The 24371-nt window shown below is 43.6% G+C and overlaps 1 protein-coding gene across 1 annotated transcript in view; it reads right to left on the reverse strand.

The window, feature by feature from the left end:
• The window catches only part of si:dkey-220k22.1 (multiple epidermal growth factor-like domains protein 9), a 306189-nt gene that overhangs the window by 46271 nt on the left and 235547 nt on the right, over nucleotides 1–24371 (reverse strand). The window contains exon 4 of the mRNA XM_060912493.1: nucleotides 13046–13195. Coding sequence (XP_060768476.1) covers nucleotides 13046–13195 — 150 coding nt within the window. The remainder of the gene's footprint in view (nucleotides 1–13045; nucleotides 13196–24371) is intronic.

Raw genomic sequence — 24371 nt, forward strand, 5'->3', positions numbered from 1 at the left:
AAAAGTTAAACATACATCATAACCCCTGTGATATCTCACAAAAGTGCACTGTGAAATAATGTACCACAATATCCATATTGTCATCATAAGCCCAAGCCTGATTCTTCAGCGCTTTTGTGTGGTTTAAGTCAGTGCCCATAACCATCGACACGTCTTCACGCCAGCCGCAGCCATGCAGCAGTGCTCTCACATGTGGTACTGCTTACACAGCACAGAGAAAGAGACCCGAGAGAGGGAAAATGCACTAGAGCGTTCATGAAACATTTTACAGTAAAGATATCAAGCACCTTCACAGCTTTGATCGACAGAGGCGGTAAATCTCAACTGGTCTGAAAAAACCCCCCAAAAACAAAACCCTTCTACTAGTGTGATATTTCTATTGCTGACATACTGTACATCGTCGCTGTCAGGTCAAAACCTGCTCTGTGACATTTTTCCTTTTTTACAGGAGACGTAAAAAACTGAATAAAACTCTGAAATTACAAGCTGAGAAGCCAGTAAAAGTTTACTTGTTCTATTATTAGCTTGGTCAGTTAAATATCCGTGAAAATAGCTAATTGCAGCATCATGTTAGCGTAAATTGCAAAAGAGAACCCAATTTGACCTAAATTGTCACATAGCAGGTTTTGAACTGACAGCGACGATATACAGTACTGTGGGGCTTTTGTGTTTTATACTTTTAAGAAAAAGTGGAGCTTTTTGGGAGGGATTTTGAACGGTATGACGGACGTGATGACTAACAGTCGAAAGCACGGAGGAGTCGTGGCAGCTCGACAGCGAGGCTGCATCACGGATCTGGATCAAATCAGAGCTGCTTAATGAGCTGTGTAATGCTTCCCTCCTCTCTTCATCTTCAAGAGTTCTGCTTCATCAAGGCTTTACATGCAGTCGAGCATGTTTTAGGGAATGCAGGACTAATATTGGTTGTTTCTCTCTAAAATAGCACAAGAACCAGGCAGGAATTCGGAAAGGGAGTTTATTTTAAAGCGATACGTAGAGGGTTTTTCACTGGTTTTTATTACATGCGACAAAATCACTCGAACGCCATTTTCTCAAAGAGCACGTGCCACAAAAAGAGTATGATAAAAATCCAGTATTCAATAAATTATATACAGTTACTCCACAAAATTGAGTTGTACACGAGCTGATAGCTGACGAGGCGCTTTGAGTTTGACGAGATTGAGTGGAATAACTGTTTTATTCTAGCCACATTCACTGGATTTTGAGAAACAGAGCATTTTTATTTTTTGCAAATTCGATAAATAAAAACTTTATACAAAACGTCTGACAAAATCATTTCCGCTTAGAATGTAAACAAACCGGTGAAATGACAGGAGCAATTTGTGGAAAATGCTATAATAATCTCATCTCATTATCTCTAGCCGCTTTATCCTGTTCTACAGGGTCGCAGGCAAGCTGGAGCCTATCCCAGCTGACTACGGGCGAAAGGCGGGGTACACCCTGGACAAGTCGCCAGGTCATCACAGGGCTGACACATAGACACAGACAACCATTCACACTCACGGTCAATTTAGAGTCACCAGTTAACCTAACCTGCATGTCTTTGGACTGTGGGGGAAACCGGAGCACCCGGAGGAAACCCACGTGAACAACATGCAAACTCCGCACAGAAAGACCCTCGCCGGCCACGGGGCTCGAACCCAGACCTTCTTGCTGTGAGGCGACAGTGCTAACCACTACACCACCATGCCACCCTTGCAGCAATAATAATAATAATAATAATTCTTGAAAAATAAAAAAGATACGTTCTTACCATCAAATACTTTTATTCCATATTTTGTTGCTTTTTTTTGGGGGGGGGGGGGGGGGGTTGTTTTTGAGTAGTTTTTAATTCGTCCTCGGTTGGTTCAGCAACATGCTCCGCCATTTTATTTTTCTCTACTCACGGTATATAAGCCGATATCCTAGTAGTAGAGCAGCCAATCAGAGCGCGCGATTGCTCATATCCAGTGAATGTGGCTAGAATACCACAGTGCGGTTGAATTCTTAAATCCGATTGGTCAGAAGGTGTGCATTATAATACGTTCCGCATATTCTAAGCCTACTAATAAACAGATTTGTAAAAAAAAAATAATAATAATAAAACAACAAAAAAGATATTTAACAAAGAAAAATGTCTAATTGTTGATGATTTTTTTTTCTTAGGAGACATGGAGGAGTCTCGCGTGTCAGCACTTTGTAACACTTTGCAACGTTTCCCAGCAATATCTTGACGACAGGAGGATACAGTTTGCTATTTCTCAGTAAAATGCCAAGCTGTGTTTTTTTTTTTTTTTTAAGAGAGAAAAGGAGAGGGAATGACTGCTATAATGCAAGTGGTAGCAGGAACTAACTTGTCTGGTCTCTCGGACGTTCCACAATATTCATTAGGAAATCCATTTATTCAGGAATAATACTGTATATTAAACGTCTCTGTGTTAAAAGAGTTATGGCACACAGCAGACTCTGGTGCTATACAACAATAACCCACTGTGCATCATGCTGTATGCAAAACGATTCTACGGAACAAAGCAGTCTGACAAGAGGAAGCTCTGGTTGCTAAGCAACATATCAGAAAGATACCCGTGTTAGGGTGTTACATGGACAGGACAGTGCTTCTGTGTTAAGTATAATGAATTTACTGGCTTAAAACCTGTTCAGTTATTGCGTTCACAGCTGTGCGTATACAGAGGATTTCATAACAGCTCCGAACGAGGCTCAGCCAATCAGGTTTCAGAGTTTATAATCCAATCTTTCTCAGTGCTGGTTAACAAGTCAGGATTTGATTACTCTTACTTTCCATTCGCTACTTTCCCTATTTGATCATCGTAACGACCTTCGAATTGGAACACGTTTCCTTTCCTGTGCGCACATTTAAAGGAACAGTCCACCGTACTTCCATAATGAAATATGCTCTTATCTGAATTGAGACGAGCTGCTCCGTACCTCTCCGAGCTTTGCGCGACCTCCCAGTCAGTCAGACGCAGTCAGACGCGCTGTCACTCCTGTTAGCAATGTAGCTAGGCTCAGTATGGCCAACGGTATTTTTTGGGGCTGTAGTTAGATGCGACCAAACTCTTCCGCGTTTTTCCTGTTTACATAGGTTTATATGACCAGTGACATGAAACAAGTTCAGTTACACAAATTGAAACGTAGCGATTTTCTATGCTATGGAAAGTCCGCACTATAATGACAGGCGTACTAACACCTTCTGCGCGCTTCGACAGCGCATTGATATCTGAGCTCCGTATCAATGCGCTGCCGAAGCACGCAGAAGGTGTTAGTACGCCTGTCATTATAGTTCGGACTTTCCATAGCATAGAAAATCGCTACGTTTCAATTTGTGTAACTGAACTTGTTTCATATCGCTGGTCATATAAACCTATGTAAACAGGAAAAACGCGGAAGAGTTTGGTCGCATCTAACTACAGCCCCAAAAAATACCATTGGCCATACTGAGCCTAGCTACATTGCTAACAGGAGTGACAGCGCGTCTGACTGCGTCTGACTGACTGGGAGGTCGCGCAAAGCTCGGAGAGGTACGGAGCAGCTCGTCTCAATTCAGATAAGAGCATATTTCATTATGGAAGTACGGTGGACTGTTCCTTTAAGTCACACAAAAACACAACTATTGCAGGAGAGCTGTACAATATAAAGACATGATTGTGTAAAGACCTCGTCCTGATCCAACCCTGACCCGGACTTACAGCCACAGTGATTTCTCCAGAGGACTGGATGAGCACTGCTGTTCAGCTACTGCTCCCGCTTCTCCCAAATAAACCTCGCCTAATGAAGAATCAAGGGCTTATGGGAAAACGGGGATTAGTTTATGCACCTGATCAGACTGCACCAGCACTGATTTACCTATGCAATGAGACCAGGTCTGCTTAATGCTAATCTGTCCTTTGGGTGTAGTCTATTAGCATACAATGAGTAAAAAAACCTCACGGAACTGGTGTACACGCAGTCATAAGAAATAACACACAGACATGAAAATGGTTAAAGCCTGTAGTCTGATCAGGTGCAATGAGATGTTTTTGGTGCAGCTGTGACTTTTTATGAGAAGTAATTACGGTAGCTAACAGTTTCTTTGGACGAACATTGAGAAACACTGTACATTTTTAGTCCATCAAATTTAGTTACCTACTTTCTCTCTGTTGGTTAGACACAAGACAAATTATGCAAAAGGATGCTGCTGGTAGGTAACAGTTTGTTAAAAAAAAATAGAAAGAGGCAAAGCTAGTCTTGCTATTAGCTACTCACTAGCACTGCGACAGGAGGACTTACTATATTAATTACACGCGTACTGTTTATATCAGTGGTGTAGTGGTTAGCACTGTCGCCTCACAGCAAGAAGGTTCTGGGTTCGAGCCCAGCGGCCAACGAAGGCCCTTCTGTGCGGAGTTTGCATGTTCTCCCCGTGTCCGCATGGGTTTCCTCCGGGTGCTCCGGTTTCCCCCACAGTCCAAAGACATGCAGGTTAGGTTAACTGGTGACTCTAAATTGACCGTAGGTGTGAATGTGAGTGTGAATGGTTGTCTGTGTCTATGTGTCAGCCCTGTGATGACCTGGCGACTTGTCCAGGGTGTACCCCGCCTTTCACCCATAGTCAGCTGGGATAGGCTCCAGCTTGCCTGCGACCAGGGGTGTAGGCGTCCACCCACTTCTCCCGAGGTGAGATTAAAAAAAAAACAAACTGTCATTCAATGGCCTGAGTTTATACGCTCTACAGTAAGTGACACGTGCCTTTGTGCTCATCATCAATGCCCCCCCCAATCGAACGTTACGTAAAACGTAGCGACGCAAAGTAGAATGCATTCTAAACGCAGCCGAGATATTAGAATTATGTAAACGGTTGAGTCCGCCATTTTAATGTTGCTTCGACCAACTAGAGAGCTTCGACAGAATGGCAGATCAAGGGGAAAATGACTCGACAGGAAAGACTCAGCAGAAAAACATCGATTTTTATTTCAGAAAAAGCATTCCGACACCGGCGACACCAAATCCAGAGACCTTGAGTGAGCCACCATCACCAATCATAACCAGTCACACTCACACTGAAGTTCCTTTCGCTGCAGCTAATGCTAACACAGAGGTGTTGGGGAGCTCCAGCTCACCGTTCGAGATATGTATATCATTCATACCAAACACAGGCGACCAAACAAAGGCTACCGCTTCTGACATGATATCAAATCGATGACGTCACAAATCGCGTACCCCCACTTTAAAAATCTCCACTACACCACTGCCTGCGACCCTGTAGAACAGGATAAAGCGGCTAGAGATAATGAGATGAGATGAAAAAAGATATGATGAACAACTAACAGAAAAACGTGGGGAGAAATTAGGTGGCAGGGATTGGGTCCACTTGTCCCTTTAGGCCCCGGTCACACCGCCCGAACTTTGCTGGAGCGTTCCTTGAACGGTAGGGAGGGGGGGCCGAATTTCGACAACGCTCGTCACCGCGCACAAAATGGGAAAAAAATCGAAAACACGGGCGTTGGCTTAGCGGTGCACCGCTGAAGCCGGCGTTGCTTTAGCGTTGGTTTAGCAGTAGCGAGTGTTGGTTTAGCGGTGACGCGAGCGTTGGTATAGTGGCGTTCTGCGCATGCGGGCTTTGGCTCGGCGGGGGTATAAAGTTGGTTTAGCACCAATCATAGCAAGTCTCTCAGCATCCATGGTGATACAGTTTTACTGTAACTTTGAGCAAATTCGATATAGATGAGGTCTGAACTCAACGGCAGCTCGATTCCAAATGAGCTCCTGGTCCATTTCTCCCCGTATTTATAGCCAAATTCTGGTCCCGCTCCGACACCTCTATACCAACGCCAAACCAAAGTTCATCGCCGCCATGGATAGCTGCTTCAACGCCCGACACCGTTCCAGCAACCCCGTGTCCGCTCGTAAAACGCTTACAACCGCTCCACCGAAGTTTGTGCAACGTTTAATCGCCGCCCGGGCAACGCTGGCGAAGCAGCGGTGGTCCAGCGTTCAAGATTTCTGCGTTGGCCTAGCAGACCCAAGCGTCCACGAACTTGCGTCTAGCGGTGCCAAACTTTGACTGGGCGTTGGCGGAGCAGGGGTGAACTTTGCCGGGGTGGAAAATTGCCCCCTCCTCACCGCTCGCAATATTTTGTGCAGCTCAAAACTTTCGGAGCGGTAGGAGGGCCCCTCGAGAAACATCAGCGGTGGCCGAGCGTATACGACGTTGCTTTAACGGGGGCCAACTTTTGTTAAACGGTGGTGAACGGTTACGAGCGGTGATGAATTTTTTTCACTGCTCCAGGAACGCTCCAGCAAAGTTCGGGCGGTGTGACCGGGGCCTTAGATCGATCACTCCTTTCACACATAGGCAACTCCTCTTACAGGTGAAATAGTCAAATTTTTTATTTCTTACTTAAACAAATAGCCTGGCAGATATTTAGGGGATGATTTATTTAAAAACAACAACAACAACAACAACAACAACAACAACAACAACAACAACAACAACAGTTTAAGACATGAGCTCAGCACAAGAGTACTAAGTGGCTGGAAAACCCTGTCTGGAAAACTGACTTCCAGTCTGGACTTCCTGTTTGTGCTTGAACAGACCTCCTGCCAATCATTTGGTAGACACTTTACTGGCCAAAATAGATTGTGGAGGTGGGGATTTGTGAACATGGGCAGAAACTGTGTGTGGGGGAAATGTGCTCATTTACTGGTATTCATCTACAAGGTACAAAAAAAAAAAAAATCATCAAAGTTGTGACTGCATAAGTATTCACCCCCATTGCTGTGAAACCCCCTAAATTCGCCCTTTAGGGAAATAAAACAGACATCATTACAGTGTCGAATGTTTTAGTTTGCTAATAAAGAATCAGATTATCATTTTGTCAGTAGCTGAGTTTACGGCCCTGTGTTTATTTTTCTGCCTAGTGGAATAGCGCACTAAAGGCCCCGAAAGAGAACTAGAGCAGACAACAACAATGATTTGGTGGTTTCTAGTATCAAGAGAAGGTAATTTGGTGAAAGAACGCTCGCCTACGCAGGTCCCGAGATATGAAATACCTTGCCGAGAGAACTTAAGTCATGTGTAAACAATAACTATTTCACGAAACAATTGAAAACCTTCTTATTTAAATATCAGCTTATGCTTCTTAGATTCTGACATGTTTACTGAAAATTAATGTTTAAATTCATTTTTATTCTGTAGTGATGTCAGACTTGAAATATAATTATTGCTTGCATTTTTTGAAGTGTAATGCGCTACAGAGTGTACTATATAAATGTAATAAATTATTATTATTACACCATATAACCTTTGTTTTTTCTCATTATCTCTAGCCGCTTTATCCTGTTCTACAGGGTCGCAGGCAAGCTGCAGCCTATCCCAGCTGACTACGGGCGAAAGGCGGGGTACACCCTGGACAAGTCGCCAGGTCATCACAGGGCTGACACATAGACACAGACGACCATTCACACTCACATTCACACCTACGGTCAATTTAGAGTCACCAGTTAACCTAACCTGCATGTCTTTGGACTGTGGGGGAAACCGGAGCACCCGGAGGAAACCCACGCGGACACGGGGAGAACATGCAAACTCTGCACAGAAAGGCCCTCGCCGGCCCCGGGGCTCGAACCCGGACCTTCTTGCTGTGAGGCGACAGCGCTAACCACTACACCACCGTGCCGCCCCCCTTTGTTTTTTAAACCTTTCAATTTAAAAACACTCCACAAGATGATTTCTATTTAGAACACACGTGTGTGTGATAGATAAGAAACTTTATTTGGCTGTATGTTTGACAGCCTGCTTAAGAAGGACGATGAAATAACACACGTGGAATTACGCAGTCACCAAGGAAAGTGTTAGTGTTTCGGATGATACAGCCAGGAGACCTTTCTTAAACTTCCCAAACAGGCACAGCAAATCAAGTTTCAATAAAAAACACTCGTTTGGGGGAAATAATGCTTAACTTTTTACATGTAAAACTAGAGCGGCGGCTACAATTATCGACAGTCCATAATTATCGACACCGTTTCAGATTTACCAATAAAAAACAAATTTTACAAACCTGCGTTTCAGTTCCAACAGTTATTATTGGTTAATTAATCAACCTGAAGACCCGCCTCGCCCTTTGAGCTTGTCGATTGATGACAGCTCGTTACCTGAGATGGAAATTTTTTTAGCACGATCAACAATTTAAGGAGAACCCGGACGTTATCGTCGCAGGTAAGCATGGTGGAAAGATCATGGACGTGTTTTTACTTCTCAAATTCACCGATATTTCATGATCTCCTTGTCGAAACCTACTTTGTTTCTTACTCTTTCATTTGACAGTCGCTGTTTTGTATCTGTTTGAGAAGTCACGCGAGGTGTCGATAATAGTGATCACTTTCACCGGTGTCCACCATTATCGACACGCTGTGGAATTAAGTGACGTTCACAACTGTTATGGATCGATCTTTGTGTAACATTGTTGAAGTAGATGAAATACTTTAAAAAAATAAAAGTGCTGTGATTTATAATATTTTTTTTTCTGATTCATAACAGAATGGAAGGTTTATAGAGTATTTGGGATCCGATTGCAATAAATAGAATTAGACCAGAATTAAATTCCGAGCAAATAAAAAATTACATGCTTGAAATATTCAGATTTTTCTATTCCATTCAGAATTTTTTCTTTTTTCTTTTTGCAGTTTGTTGTAAATATCGACCACATATTATAATATCAGTAGACATTTTATATTTTGGTTCGAGGAGTGACATGTGACATGCGGTTACAATGTCGATTGCCTGTTGACATTTATTAGTAAACTACACAACTAGAAATTAATACAAACAACAATGAATGATTAACAAAATGTGATCTACGAAAATATTTAGAAAGTGGGTAGAGAGTGGGGCGGCACGGTGGTGTAGTGGTTAGCGCTGTCGCCTCACAGCAATAAGGTCCGGGTTCGAGCCCCGTGGCCGGCAAGGGCCTTTCTGTGTGGAGTTTGCATGTTCTCCCCGTGTCCGCGTGGGTTTCCTCCGGGTGCTCCGGTTTCCCCCACAGTCCAAAGACATGCAGGTTAGGTTAACTGGTGACTCTAAATTGACCGTAGGTGTGAATGTGAGTGTGAATGGTTGTCTGTGTCTATGTGTCAGCCCTGTGATGACCTGGCGACTTGTCCAGGGTGTACCCCGCCTTTCGCCCGTAGTCAGCTGGGATAGGCTCCAGCTTGCCTGCGACCCTGTAGAACAGGATAAAGCGGCTACAGATAATGAGATGAGGTTCAACATTATCAGTTCATTTGTTTGCAAACATTAAAATTACTTCCTCATTTACGTAAGCACCGACATTGATATATTTATATAAAAGTTATTTTGTCTATATAAAACAAATTTGAAATAAAAAATATGTTTTGTTAATTTAATACAACATACTGATTATTTTTTTTTATAAATAATCATCTGGATGTTGATAATTGTGGAACTCTGGACAAAGGTGTCAATAATTGTGGAACAGTGTCACATGATCTGATACGCGAAGTAATCAGGAATCAACTCTCTTTTTTTTTTTCCAGTGGAAGTTTGAGTAATTATTCATGCACAATTTACGTACTGAAAGTCTTTTCTACTTTTGCAACGGCCAAAAGATCGTTAAGGCGTCGATAATTGTAGCCGCGACTCTACATGTTAAAAATAGGATACTTCAAAAAAAAAAAAAATGTACACATGGGAATTAACTTGAGTGAGTATTTACATTCATCTTAGAAATTCATTTCAACCAAATATACAGGGCGCCTGAAAAACATCTTTACAACTTTTATCTAATATTAAAAAAAGCCAAGGAGGAGCGCTGCTCCGTTTTACGCGGAAACATTAAGTTTAACTTTAAGTTTTCTCATTTTCATTCCATAACCTGAAGGCAAGAATCACAGCTGCGATTAAAAGCACTGATGTGGACATGTTGCAGTGGAAATGGCGATATCTGGTGCTCATAGTGAATGTCTTTTAAGAAAAAAAACTTCTGGGTTTTGTCTGTCTACATTTCCTTTTGGATGGAGACCTTTATATACATGTACAGTTAGGTCCATAAATATTTGGACAGAGACAACATTTTTCTAGTTTTGGTTCTGTACATTACCACAATGAATTTTGAACAAAACAATTCAGATGCAGTTGAAGTTCAGACTTTCAGCTTTTAATTCAGTGGGTTGAACAAAATGATTGCATAAAAATGTGAGGAACTAAAGCATTTTTTAAACACAATCCCTTCATTTCAGGGGCTCAAAAGTAACTGGACAAATTAAATAATTGTAAATAAAATATTCATTTCTAATACTTGGTTGAAAACCCTTTGTTGGCAATGACTGCCTGAAGTCTTGAACTCATGGACATCACCAGACGCTGTGTTTCCTCCTTTTTAATGCTCTGCCAGGCCTTTACTGCACCGGTTTTCAGTTGCTGTTTGTTTGTGGGCCTTTCTGTCTGAAGTTTAGTCTTTAACAAGTGAAATGCATGCTCAATTGGGTTGAGATCAGGTGACTGACTTGGCCATTCAAGAATATTCCACTTCTTTGCTTTAATAAACTCCTGGGTTGCTTTGGCTTTATGTTTTGGGTCATTGTCCATCTGTATTATGAAACGCCGACCAATCAGTTTGGCTGCATTTGGCTGGATTTGAGCACACAGTATGTCTCTGAATACCTCAGAATTCATCCGGCTGCTTCTGTCCTGTGTCACATCAATAAACACTAGTGACCCAGTGCCACTGGCAGCCATGCATGCCCAAGCCATCATACTGCCTCCACCGTGTTTTACAGATGATGTGGTATGCTTTGGATCATGAGCTGTACCACGCCTTCGCCATACTTTTTTCTTTCCATCATTCTGGTAGAGGTTGATCTTGGTTTCATCTGTCCAGAGAATGTTCTTCCAGAACTGTGCTGGCTTTTTTAGATGTTTTTTAGCCAAGTCCAATCTAGCCTTTTTATTCTTGAGGCTTATGAGTGGCTTGCACCGTGCAGTGATCCCTCTGTATTTACTTTCATGTAGTCTTCTCTTTATGGTAGATTTGGATATTGATACACCTACCTCCTGGAGAGTGTTGTTCACTTGGTTGGCTGTTGTGAAGGGGTTTCTCTTCACCATGGAAATTATTCTGTGATCGTCCACCACTGTTGTCTTCTGTGGGCGTCCAGGTCTTTTTGCACTGATGAGTTCACCAGTGCTTTCTTTCTCAGGATGTACCAAACTGTAGATTTTGCCACTCCTAATATTGTAGCAATTTCTCGGATGGGTTTTTTCTGGTTTCGCAGCTTAAGGATGGCTTGTTTCACCTGCATGGAGAGCTCCTTTGACCGCATGTTTTCTTCACAGCAAAATCTTCCAAATGCAAGCACCACACCTCAAATCAACTCCAGGCCTTTTATCTGCTTAATTAAGAATGACATAATGAACGAATTGCCCACACCTGCCCATGAAATAGCCTTTGAGTCAATTGTCCAATTACTTTTGGTCCCTTTAAAAACAGGGTGGCACATGTTAAAGAGCTGAAACTCCTAAACCCTTCATCCAATTTTAATGTGGATACCCTCAAATGAAAGCTGAAAGTCTGGACTTTATGTCAATGTCCATTATATAACTATAACTTGAATATGTTTCAGTAAACAGGTAAAAAAACAAAATTTGTGTCAGTGCCCAAATGGACCTAACTGTACGTACACTACCGTTCAAAAGTTTGGGGTCACCCAGACAATTTTGTGTTTTCCATGAAAAGTCACACTTTTATTTACCACCATAAGTTGTAAAATGAATAGAAAATATAGTCGAGACATTTTTCTGCCCATTTTGAGCATTTAATCGACCCCACAAATTAATGTGATGCTCCAGAAACTCAATCTGCTCAAAGGAAGGTCAGTTTTATAGCTTCTCTAAAGAGCTAAACTGTTTTCAGCTGTGCTAACATGATTGTACAAGGGTTTTCTAATCATCCATTAGCCTTCTGAGGCAATGAGCAAACACATTGTACCATTAGAACACTGGAGTGAGAGTTGCTGGAAATGGGCCTCTATACACCTATGGAGATATTGCACCAAAAACCAGACATTTGCAGCTAGAATAGTCATTTACCACATTAGCAATGTATAGAGTGGATTTCTGATTAGTTTAAAGTGATCTGCATTGAAAAAAACAGTGCTTTTCTTTCAAAAATAAGGACATTTCAAAGTGACCCCAAACTTTTGAATGGTAGTGTGTATATATACAAACGTACATACGCACGCACACAGTGTTGTATTTTGACACCATGCAGTCATATAGCTCATCCTGAAACGTGTCTGCAGGCACATGGCTCTTCCTTCTGTTAGCACAGTGCACGGTTTCGGTATGACTGAATGTGAAAATGAACACACTGTACAAGCCCCTGCCCTTTCGCTGGCTTGTGGGGTTTCCGCTCACAGGTCTGTACCTGTACGTAGATGCCTGAGAACGCTGCTGTCAGCATAGAATGCACCCACTCAGAGTGAGCGAGCAAGAAAGAGAGAGAAGGGGAGAGAGGAACATAAAAACCACAAGAATGTCCGTCTTGATAACAAACAGTACGCACAGGTGAAATGAAAAAAAAGAGAGAGCGAGCGAGAGATAAAAACAGGTAGGAGCTCCAACAATAAACAGACGAAAACGGAAGTAAAAATGAAGTGGTAAAAAAACACAACAACTGAAAAGGAGAGTCAGCTGAGTCTAAACAAGTCCGAACGTGAGCGTCCATCTTCCTGCCTTCATAATTCATAAACATACCTGGTGGAGGCTTCTTCTTCTCAAAAGAAAACAACAACAACAACAACAAACCCAATGCTCTGCTCAGTTTAACAGAAATGCACCCGTTTCAAAGCTCGAATGAAAATTCCGCTGCATGAACAGATAACACACCAGAATGGCATGACGTATACATGTAATCAGTAGCGCACACACAAATCATGCTAGATCTCAGAGCCTGGACTCACACAGCAGCTCGCTAGCAGGCTAAGTTAACGCTATGCTCGGCTAATGTCAGGAGTTCGAGCAAGGACTCACCGAGCGTGCAGTTTCCTGAAGAGGTGACGCTGGAGCAGGGGCAAGGCAAGCACGACTTGCTCGGGCTGGAGCCGCGCTCTCGGTAGAAGTTTGGTTTACATTCCGCGCAGCTGGGACCTCTGGTGTTTCCCTGGCAGCTCAGACAGACACCTGGGAGGAAAAGGAGGGACAGAGAGATAGACGGAGAAAAAAAAGGGAAGGAGAGAGAATGGGAGTTGAGTAAACACTCCGAGAGAGCTGACTGACAGGACTCTGATCCAGTGAGGTTTCTGCACACAGAGGTGCAGGTTCAGCAGTGCAGAAGCCAACAAACAAAAAAGGAAATTAAAACGTGTGTGCGACTGCAAGACTTTAAAAAGATACCAAGAACTCAGAGAGGAAGATGGTTCTTGGTTCTAAGAACGCACATGCTGGAGATGCATATGATTCTGATAAACGGTGGCACAGAACGCTGTGAAATCTCTGCAAAATATGCACGCTACGCCGAGGAATTCTCGATCGCAAAAACGCAAAAATGTGAGATCTGTCTAATGAGGACTTACATAAATAGAAAGTATGCTGGATGCGGAACAGATACAAACATTCAGTCAATGAATAAAAAATAGTCTAGTTGTGATGCAACTGGGCCAGTACACCACAGGCATGAATACAGCACTTCCCAGTTTGGGGAGGGGGAGACATTATAAAAAAAAAAAAAAAAAAGAGGCTGCAGTGAAGAGCTCTTGGGAGAGAAAGAGGTGAACTGTGTCTCAAATAGCGTACTATTACTTACTAATAATAATCAAATAAAATGCTTTAAAGTAGGGCTTTACATGACAGGCCTATTCAGACAGTAACACCGTTGTAATTAAGGAAAAAATGATGTTTATATGCATGTAATGTGCACAATTACGTGACATTAGCTTGCTTTGTCTCATCTCATCTCATTATCTCTAGCCGCTTTATCCTGTCCTACAGGGTCGCAGGCAAGCTGGAGCCTATCCCAGCTGACTACGGGCGAAAGGCGGGATACACCCTGGACAAGTCGCCAGGTCATCACAGGGCTGACACACAGACAACCATTCACACTCACATTCACACCTACGGTCAATTTAGAGTCACCAGTTAACCTAACCTGCATGTCTCTGGACTGTGGGGGAAACCGGAGCACCCGGAGGAAACCCACGCGGACACGGGGAGAACATGCAAACTCCGCACAGAAAGGCCCTTGCCGGCCACGGGGCTCAAACCCGGACCTTCTTGCTGTGAGGCGACAGCGCTAACCACTACACCACCGTGCCGCCCCTAGCTTGCTTTGTATTTTTTTTATATGTTAATGCACAGGTCGTCGATTACGAGAACTAACTAATAGGCAGGTACAAATATATCATGTGACGATAACCCGCACTACACGTTTATGAGGATTCGAATCAATGAAATAATAAACAAATTACGATTATTATCAGACTGCGTAATCTCTTCGTTTTCCTGAACTGTAATTGTGTTCTTTAGACAGCAGAGGGCACAAAAACGTCCAACAGCAGGAATGCCCATGACTTCACGGTAAGCAGAAGTAACAGAGCTCTAATGCCACAAAAACTCACACAAAAAACAGGTCTAAAATGGGAAAGAGCAGGTGTGCGATTGACTGTACAAATAGATTTAACAAGAAATCAGAGCGCTCTTTTTACAGACTGTCTAAAGCTAAAGAAAAAGAAGCAGTTATAGGTAGTACAAATGTTCATAAACGTTTATGAAGAAAAGGCCTATTTGTTATTAATATTTTCATTTTTGTATGGTTACCCTCCTCAGGCAACGCCGCTTGCGTTGGCTGGGTCACGTACGACGCATGGAGGATGGTTACATACCGCAGGACATCCTCTACGGTGAACTCGCGGCTGGCAAAAGGAACACTGGCCGCCCCCAACTGCGATACAAGGATGTCTGCAAGTGGGACCTGAAGGCTTTGGACATCTATATAAACTCCTGGGAAGAGCTGGCGGCTGACCGCAGCAATTGGAGGGGTGCAGTGAAACAGCAAACCACGCTTGAAGAAAAGCTCGCTAATGCTGCTGAGGACAAGCGGACCCGAAGGAAAGAAAGGCGTATGATCCCACGCACCGATGCCACCTTTGTCTGCGACATCTGCAACCGTGCCTGCCAGTCCAGGATCGGGCTCTTCAGCCACCGCCGAAGATGCTTCAATAGCAACTGATGAGACGTGCCCATAGTCGAATACGACTGACGGAGGCCTCCACATTTTCATTTGTAATAAAAATAATAATTTAGTTAATAGGCTATTATTTTTTTCTCAAATCTTTACAAATGTAAATGGAGAAGACTTTACAGGGTGGTTTGACTGTCCCATCATCAATCTTGGTGAAATCTTTATGCAACTCTGGATGGAAATAAACATTGTAATGTTGCATAAGCTTGTTGAAATGATGCGATGGTGAACGTGTGCCGTAATTTTGATTATGCTTTAGCTAACGGTGGTCCAATGAAATAGTGTGCCCAACTTTTTTTGCCCAAGCAGCGTACATTGTCATACACAAACTATGAGAATGAGTCAAGAAGTTCACTGATGCATAACAATGCAGTCAAACTGTAAAAGTAGCCTAATATTTGTACTTCATGTGCCTTTACTGTGGTTACAATATCTGATGCACCTAATTCCATCATAACTCTAGTACAGACAGGCATATAGGATATCTCATCTCATTATCTGTAGCCGCTTTATCCTGTTCTACAGGGTCACAGGCAAGCTGGAGCCTATCCCAGCTGACTATGGGCGAAAGGCGGGGTACACCCTGGACAAGTCGCCAGGTCATCACAGGGCTGACACATAGACACAGACAACCATTCACACTCACACCTACGGTCAATTTAGAGTCACCAGTTAACCTAACCTGCATGTCTTTGGACTGTGGGGGAAACCGGAGCACCCGGAGAAAACCCACGGGGACAACATGCAAACTTCGCACAGAAAGGCCCTCGCCGGCCACGGGGCTCGAACCCGGACCTTCTTGCTGTGAGGTAACAGCACTAACCACTACACCACCCATATAGGACATGACCCCCCCCCCCCCCCCAAAAAAAAGTACGAATCAGGTCAAGGATTTAAAGATACACTTATGCTCAAAAGTTTGTGAACATCTACCCATCAAACCCATAAGTGCTTTTTGAGCATCCCATTCCAGATTTAGCCCTCATTCACTGTTATAATGACCTCCACTCTTCTGAGAAGGCTTTCCACTAGAATTTAGAGCGTGGCTGTAGGGATCTGTCCTAGTGAGGTCAGGCACTGATGTCAGGTGAGGAGACCTGGGCTGCCGTCGGCATTCCAGTTCACCCTAAAGCTATAACAGTGGGGTTGAGGTCAGGGCTCTGTGCAGAACACTTGGGTTCTTCCACTCAGACATTGGCAGACCACGTCTTCATGGACCTGGTTTTGTGCACAAATGTCCACATCCCTATGGCCATATTGTGTAGTTGGTATTATTGAAACACTTGAGCATTCACCAAGAAGAGGACCCATCACAGTTTTCAAATAGTAAGTTCTGTGCTTCATGAAACACAACTGAAACTATAACTGGAGCCATGTGTTGCGTTCAGATGAGACCAAAATTAGTGGTGATCCAGCGGCTTGAAAATTAGCAGCATCATGATTTCTACTAAATGCCAACAAACATTAAATGCAAGCCTCTTTGCTAGAAGATTAAGACTTTGGTATAAATTATATACCAGTATGATAATGGTTCCAAACATGCTTCCAAATCCTCACAGAAATGGATGTAAAAACACAAGATCACTGTTTTGCACTGGGCAAATCTTATGCAAAATGCCCAACCACAAACCAAAACAAAACACACATCCCAAAACCCAACACTATGGACTTGGCAACACCGTCTCTTATCTAGACAGTTACGTATACTACTAATAATAATTGAGGAAAGCAACAATCGGGAAGAAAATTACACCAGACAGTAAAATTGAAAATAATTAAATGACTGTAGCAAAGCAAGAGAACAGTCACCTTATCCTGCCTTGAACCCAGGTCTACAGGACACCAGAGCACATACTCAACTGTAGTGATGAGCACTCCGTCACACTGCCCTCCCCTTCGGGAGGCGCACCCATGCGCTTCACACACACAGGCGTCCCTCACGCACCCTCCAGCCATACTTCTCCCATACCAGAGTGCCCCACCCACTCGTGCTTCACCCATCTCTGGGGTCCCTCACACAGGGGCCACCTATCCTGGGGGTCCTTTGTATGGCTCACATACAGGGCACACCTCCAATGGCCTCCCAGCAAGCCATCCCACTCCTGACACCATCTGTAGCAAAGCAAGAGAACAGTCACCTTATCCTACCTTGAACCCAGGTCTACAGGATCCCAAACCTGCACCCTGACCCCAACACAAAAGAGCCAGGCTCGTTGGCAAGGCCATCAGAGCAATTACTCAACTGTAGTGACGGGCACTCCGTGACACTGCCCTCCCCTTCAGGAGGTGCACCCGTGTGCTTTGCGCACACACAGGCATCCCTCACGCACCCTCCAGCCATACTTCTCCCATACCAGGGTGCCCCACCCACTCGTGCTTCACCCATCTCTGGGGTCCCTTGCACAATCCCAACAATCTTATGCAAAATGTCCAACCACAAACCTGTAGAAGATAAAACAAAACACATATCCCAAAACCCAACACTATGGACTTGGCAACACTATCTCTTATCTATACAGTTATGTATAATAATAATAATAATAATAATAATAATAATAATAATAATCGAGGAAAGCAACAACGAGGAAGAAAATTACACCAGACAGTAAAATTGAAAATAATTAAATGACAAAGACAATGGGCGGTACGGTGGTGTAGTGGTTAGCGCTGTCACCTCACACCAAGAAGGTCCGGGTTCGAGCCCCGTGGCCGGCGAGGGCCTTTCTGTGTGGAGTTTGCATGTTCTCCCCGTGTCCGCGTGGGTTTCCTCCGGGTGCTCCGGTTTCCCCCACAGTCCAAAGACATGCAGGTTAGGTTAACTGGTGACTCTAAATTGACCGTAGGTGTGAATGTGAGTGTGAATGGTTGTCTGTGTCTATGTGTCAGCCCTGTGATGACCTGGCGACTTGTCCAGGGTGTACCCCGCCTTTCGCCCGTAGTCAGCTGGGATAGGCTCCAGCTTGCCTGCGACCCTGTGGGACAGGATAAAGCGGCTACAGATAATGAGATGAGATGAGACAAAGACAATAATTTGACGGAAGAGAACAACAGAAAGAGCTGGAAAGACTGAAGGGCAGAGAGGTGATTGGTATTAAAACACTCAGACAGAGTGACACTGTGATACTTCAGCCATTCACATGCTGATGAACACCTGTGATCGAGTGTATTTCCCTGCAGCATGTTTGATTTTTCATATTCAACCATTTGCTCCCAAAAATGGCCCAGCTCTCTCCAAGCAGGTGCTCACAATGAGTAATTACCACCGAAAGAGTGTGATACACGCATGTAAGCAATTAAACACAAAAGAAGAAGAAGAGAGAAACAAAAATAAGTCACGGTAGAGAAAGGAAACTAATTTGCAAATTACATTTATTGTTGAAAGTGAACTGAACTGCAAAACAAAATCACATTTGAGGGCTTTTCTGGTAGCTTATCATAACTGTTGATTATACTGATTATATGATTACAAGCCGAGAGCCATCTTTTTTATGTAGACCTTCATTCAGATGCTATTTTTGTCCATGACTGTGAAACACAAGCACACAAAAGTACTCACTCACTGGCCCAAAGCAAATTTATGCAAAAGCATGAAAATGATTAAAAGCTTCTGAATCATGAAAATGACTTTTTAAAGCTTTAAAATGATTTTTATATTGGGTATCATTACAGTGGGCAAGAGTTCATTTCTGATGGCTTCTGGCGCTCTAGAACAATCCTCTTCGCAGTTGAATCCTGAATTCAGATGTACCAGACAGATGGCAGGCAGTGTGCATAGCATTGTGTGGGTAAGAGTTTTGCTGATGTCAGTGTTTTGAACAGAGTGGCCCGTGGTGGTGATGGGGTTTTGGCACTTAACGGCAATTTGAATGCATGGAAAAAAAATACCATAAGATCCTGAGGTCAATTACGGTACCGTTCGTTAGAGGTGCGACGATTCGTTTTTTTTTGCGATTCAATTCGAGTCACGATTTTCACCTTCCGATTCGATTTGAATCACGATTCACATTTTTTTGTCCTCTATTTTAGTCTGTTTAAAGGTAAAGCTGGCGATTCTTTCTGTGGAGGACACTGAAGATATCTACCTATTCGGAACCATGATTACAGGACTTTTGCTGATTGGATTAGGCATTGTCCTGGTATATCGAGGAAATCAGACAATGGTGACAGCTGTTCAAAGCCCCACAAAGCTGCCCGATATGATTGGAATGGTGGGCAAAGCTGTTGGCACTTAGACTGTGGACATTCAGAACTTTAACCACAAAATGGTTGTTATCTCGGAGCAGCTTTCAGCTTTGCAAGGAATACATTTTTCGGAGATCAATTTGAATAGAATGGACAGATATGGATGAACGGTGTGGACGTGCTGCGTCTGGAAAGACCAAACAATTCATATCTTATCGACATTCGGCGCCCCGAGACAGCACCGGCCTCGGTTTAGGCCGTTGCTGAGGCAACATTTCCCCCTGAAAGTCACTGCCGGGAGACACTCTCATTCCTCGCATTCCTCTCTAACTCTCCGCGGTCGCCATTTTTACCCCCAGTGTGACAAGCGGGTGCATGACCAGCGCCTTCATGGCTGCAGGAGCGGACGGCTGCTTGCTTGCGCTGGATTACCTCGTCCCTCCCCCCCCCTTACCCCTGATTCCCCCCTTAAGTCCCGTGTTTAAAGTGTACTTGTGTTGTTGTGTGCTTATGCAAAGGTTTTTTTAAATGTTCCCACACTGTACTCCTGACAGGAGCATAGTGGGGGGGGTGTTCTTTTTTTCCTTATTTCTCCTCATGTTGTGTTTCCTTTTTATCTTTATCCCTGTCTTCCTGTCCTGTCTACCCTATGTCAATTGTATGTTGTATATGTACGGACAGGTTGATGGCTAATTTCGCTGGTACATGTGACTAGTGACAATAAAGGGCATCATCATCATCATCATCATCATCATCAAAGGTGATGCATTGATTCGAGGCAACTACAGCGGCCTGAAGCTTACAGAACAGGTACTTAAGATCATTGAGAGAGTGGTGGAGAAAATCATCAGAGGTTATGTCAACAATGATGAAATGCAGTTTGGGTTTCGCCCAGGACGAGGTACCGCTGATGCTATTTTCATCCTCAGACAGCTACAAGAAAAGTATTTGGCCAAGCAAAAACATTTGTACTTAGCATTTGTAGCCCTTGAAAAGGCGTTTGATAGGGTTCTCCGAAGAGTGCTATGATGGGCGATGCGGGTGGTTGGGATGCCTGAATGGATTGTCAAACTGGTACAAGCCATGTACACTGGTGCAAAGAGTTGGGTGTGGGTCAACAACTCACTCAGTGAAGAGTTCGAGGTGAAGGTTGGGGTCCATCAAGGATCTGTTTTGAGCCCCCTGTTGTTTATAATTGTGTTAGAGGCCTTATCAAGAGAGTTTTGGGTTGGTTGTCCTTGGGAGATACTTTATGTGGATGACCTGGTCATAATCGCAGAATCCTTGGATGAACTACTTGAGAAGCTGAACCGCTTGAAGGTTGGTCTTGAGGAAAAGGGCCTGAAAGTCAACATGGGGAAGACCAAAGTCATGATCTCTGGTAATAACCTAAACACACTGAGAATCTCTGGAAAATACCCTTGTGGTGTGTGCAGAAAAGGGGTTGGCCAGAATTCAATTTTCTGTAGTGGTTGCAAAATGTGGGTACACAAAAGATGTTCTGGTGTGCAGGGGAGATTAGTTGAAAACCCAGATTACAAGTGTCAGCGTTGTCTCGGAGGAGCTCGGCCGATTGATGCAAGACCATGCAGTGAGGTAATGTTGGCAGGTAACAAACTAGAGGTCGTCGATAGCTTCGTATACCTTGGTGATGGTATCTGTCCAGGAGGTGGTTGTGAACTGACAACGATTATCAGAACTCGTTCTGCTTGAGGAAAGTTTAGAGAGCTGCTGCCATTGTTAACCTGCAAAGCTGTCTCACTTCATACCCGTGGTCAACTATACAGCAGTTGTGTGCATAGCACCATGTTATACGGTTCTGAATGTTGGGCACTCCAAAGAGATGACCAATAACGGCTTGATCGTAATGCTTTTATGGATGTGCAATGTCAAAAGAGGAATACGAATCAGCACGTCTTCTCTTCTGCACATGCTGAACCTCCGTCCCCTTGACACTGTCCTCAGATGCAATCGTTGGTTTGGACACGTCCAACGCAGTAATTCTTGGATCAACAGATGCACTACCTTGGAAGTTGAAGGAGCAAACAACCGTGGCCAACCTTGAAAAAGCTGGAAAGAATCTGTCCGTGCTGACCTGAAGCTATGGAATATTGCAGAGGAGGCAACTCAAGACCGTGCTGAATGGAGAGCTCTGCTGAAGACTGCTAGTCATACACACGTCTGACGTGTCAACTGACTCAAAACGGATAGTGAGTGTGAGAGTGAGTATTTTATAACTGATGCAAATCACTGTCAATATTCTGTTAACTGTCAGCCAAGAAATGTAGAGCCATAAAGACAAAAAAAAAACAAGTAGTGTTGCCTTTGTAGTCTTTATTCAGACTCCAGTCACTCCATTGACTTCGAACGTAACTATGAACGCATCACAGTTCAGTCATTTTTGGCACATTTTAATTTTCAAACTGCAAAACACTAAGCAACAAAAAAGCAATGAAACCTTCATGACTTTTGTCTCAATCTTTTAAAACACAAAAATACAGTCACTTGTGTTAAAGTGAATACAACCTCTTGAGACACAATATTCATTGTCCAGAGAGTACATAAGACACTGAAGTTCTGAGATAGCAATAATTTATTGCCATGATGAGGAAACTTAGACTCGCACAGCTTACACAACACTTGTTTTCTGTCACGAGACAGTAAGAAATGCCGCCAAACTGGGCTTTTAAAAGCCGGTGGCTTCAGGAATTCCAAATCGTCCGCCACATTTTTCACAAAGCAACGCGTGATCTCATGAGATTGTTATCGCAACCACAAACATAGCTGCGCCCATGTACCGCTCCGGATACCGAATCGAATTTTTAATATTAAAATTATGCCGTTTGTTGAAATTTCTTATGCATCTATGGGGACGAAATGAGGTATTGTTAGCGAATTGTCATTAAATTTTAATCGATTTTTGAATCGCGGATTGAAATGGATCGATAGACCGGGGATCGATTAATCGTCACACCTCTACCATTCCTCCACTCGCATCACCTCAACTTTCAGCACAATAATGCATGGCCCCATGTCACAAGGATTCCTGACAGCTCAAAAAATACCAAGTTCTTCCATGGTCTGCATATTCATGCCTACAGATATATCACCCATTGAACATATTTTATTATTACAGAATATCCACATTCACTGGATATGAGCAATCGCGCTCTCCGATTGGCTACTCTACTACTAGGATATCAGCTCATATATCACGAGGAGAGAAAAACAAAATGGCGGCGCGTGCTGCTGAACCAACCGAGGACGAAATAAGAACTACTCGAAAACAAAACCCCCAAAAATACAAAAAAAAGCAACAAAATACAGAATGAAAGCATTTGATGGTAAGAACGTCTCATTCATCTCATCTCATTATCTCTAGCCGCTTTATCCTTCTACAGGGTCGCAGGCAAGCTGGAGCCTATCCCAGCTGACTACGGGCGAAAGGCGGGGTACACCCTGGACAAGTCGCCAGGTCATCACAGGGCTGACACATAGACACAGACAACCATTCACACTCACATTCACACCTACGGTCAATTTAGAGTCACCAGTTAACCTAACCTGCATGTCTTTGGACTGTGGGGGAAACCGGAGCACCCGGAGGAAACCCACGCAGACACGGGGAGAACATGCAAACTCCACACAGAAAGGCCCTCGCCGGCCCCGGGGCTCGAACCCAGGACATTCTTGCTGTGAGGCGACAGCGCTAACCACTACACCACCGTGCCGCATGGTAAGAACGTATCTTTTTAAAAATTTTTCAAGAACAATTATTATTGCATTTTTCACAAATCACTCCTGTCATTTCGTCGGCTTGTTTACATTCTTCATCTTTAAGCATTAAAATTTCATCTCATCTCATCTCATTATCTCTAGCCGCTTTATCCTTCTACAGGGTCGCAGGCAAGCTGGAGCCTATCCCAGCCGACTACGGGCGAAAGGCGGGGTACACCCTGGACAAGTCGCCAGGTCATCACAGGGCTGACACATAGACACAGACAACCATTCACACTCACATTCACACCTACGGTCAATTTAGAGTCACCAGTTAACCTAATCTGCGTGTCTTTGGACTGTGGGGGAAACCGGAGCACCCGGAGGAAACCCACGCGGACACGGGGAGAACATGCAAACTCCACACAGAAAGGCCCTCGCCGGCCCCGGGGCTCGAACCCAGGACCTTCTTGCTGTGAGGCGACAGCGCTAACCACTACACCACCGTGCCGCATGGTAAGAACGTATCTTTTTAAAAATTTTTCAAGAACAATTATTATTGCATTTTTCACAAATCACTCCTGTCATTTCGTCGGTTTGTTTACATTCTTCATCTTTAAGCATTAAAATTTGTTGAATTTTTTTTAGACTGGTTCAAAAGCCCAAAGAAGTTTGAAAATGACGTCACTGAAATGTCCAAGGAAGAATTAAATAAATGTCTAAAGCTGTTCTATACCTCGGCACGACAGCAAGACGGCACCTTCTACAAAAAAAACAACAACACTCAAGTCAATTCGTGCAGCCATTGACAGGTTTTTAAGAAGTCCGCCTAAGTGGAAAGGATTTTGTCAGATGTTTTGTATAAAGTTTTTATTTATCGAATTTGCAAAAAATACAAATAAAAATGCTCTGTTTCTCAAAATCCACTGAATGTGGAGAGACTAAAACAGTTATTCCATTCAATCTCACCGTACACAGCTTATAGCTATCAGCTCATATACACCTCAATTCAGAGCATTTTTTAACATAGTTACTGGCAGACCAAATGGTCTCCCATACCCCTTTACCACCAAATCAGTTCCAGGGCTGGTTCGGGGCCAGTGCTGGTGCTGGTTCACAACTCACTGAACTTGCGACCCAGCTGAGAACCAGTTTGCTTTTCCATAGCTCACGGTGCTAAGGGGAGCCACGTCATTACGTCGCTGTATACGTCAGTTACGT

The sequence above is a fragment of the Neoarius graeffei genome, chromosome 28 (assembly GCF_027579695.1).
Source record: "Neoarius graeffei isolate fNeoGra1 chromosome 28, fNeoGra1.pri, whole genome shotgun sequence".
Classification (NCBI taxonomy): domain Eukaryota; kingdom Metazoa; phylum Chordata; class Actinopteri; order Siluriformes; family Ariidae; genus Neoarius; species Neoarius graeffei.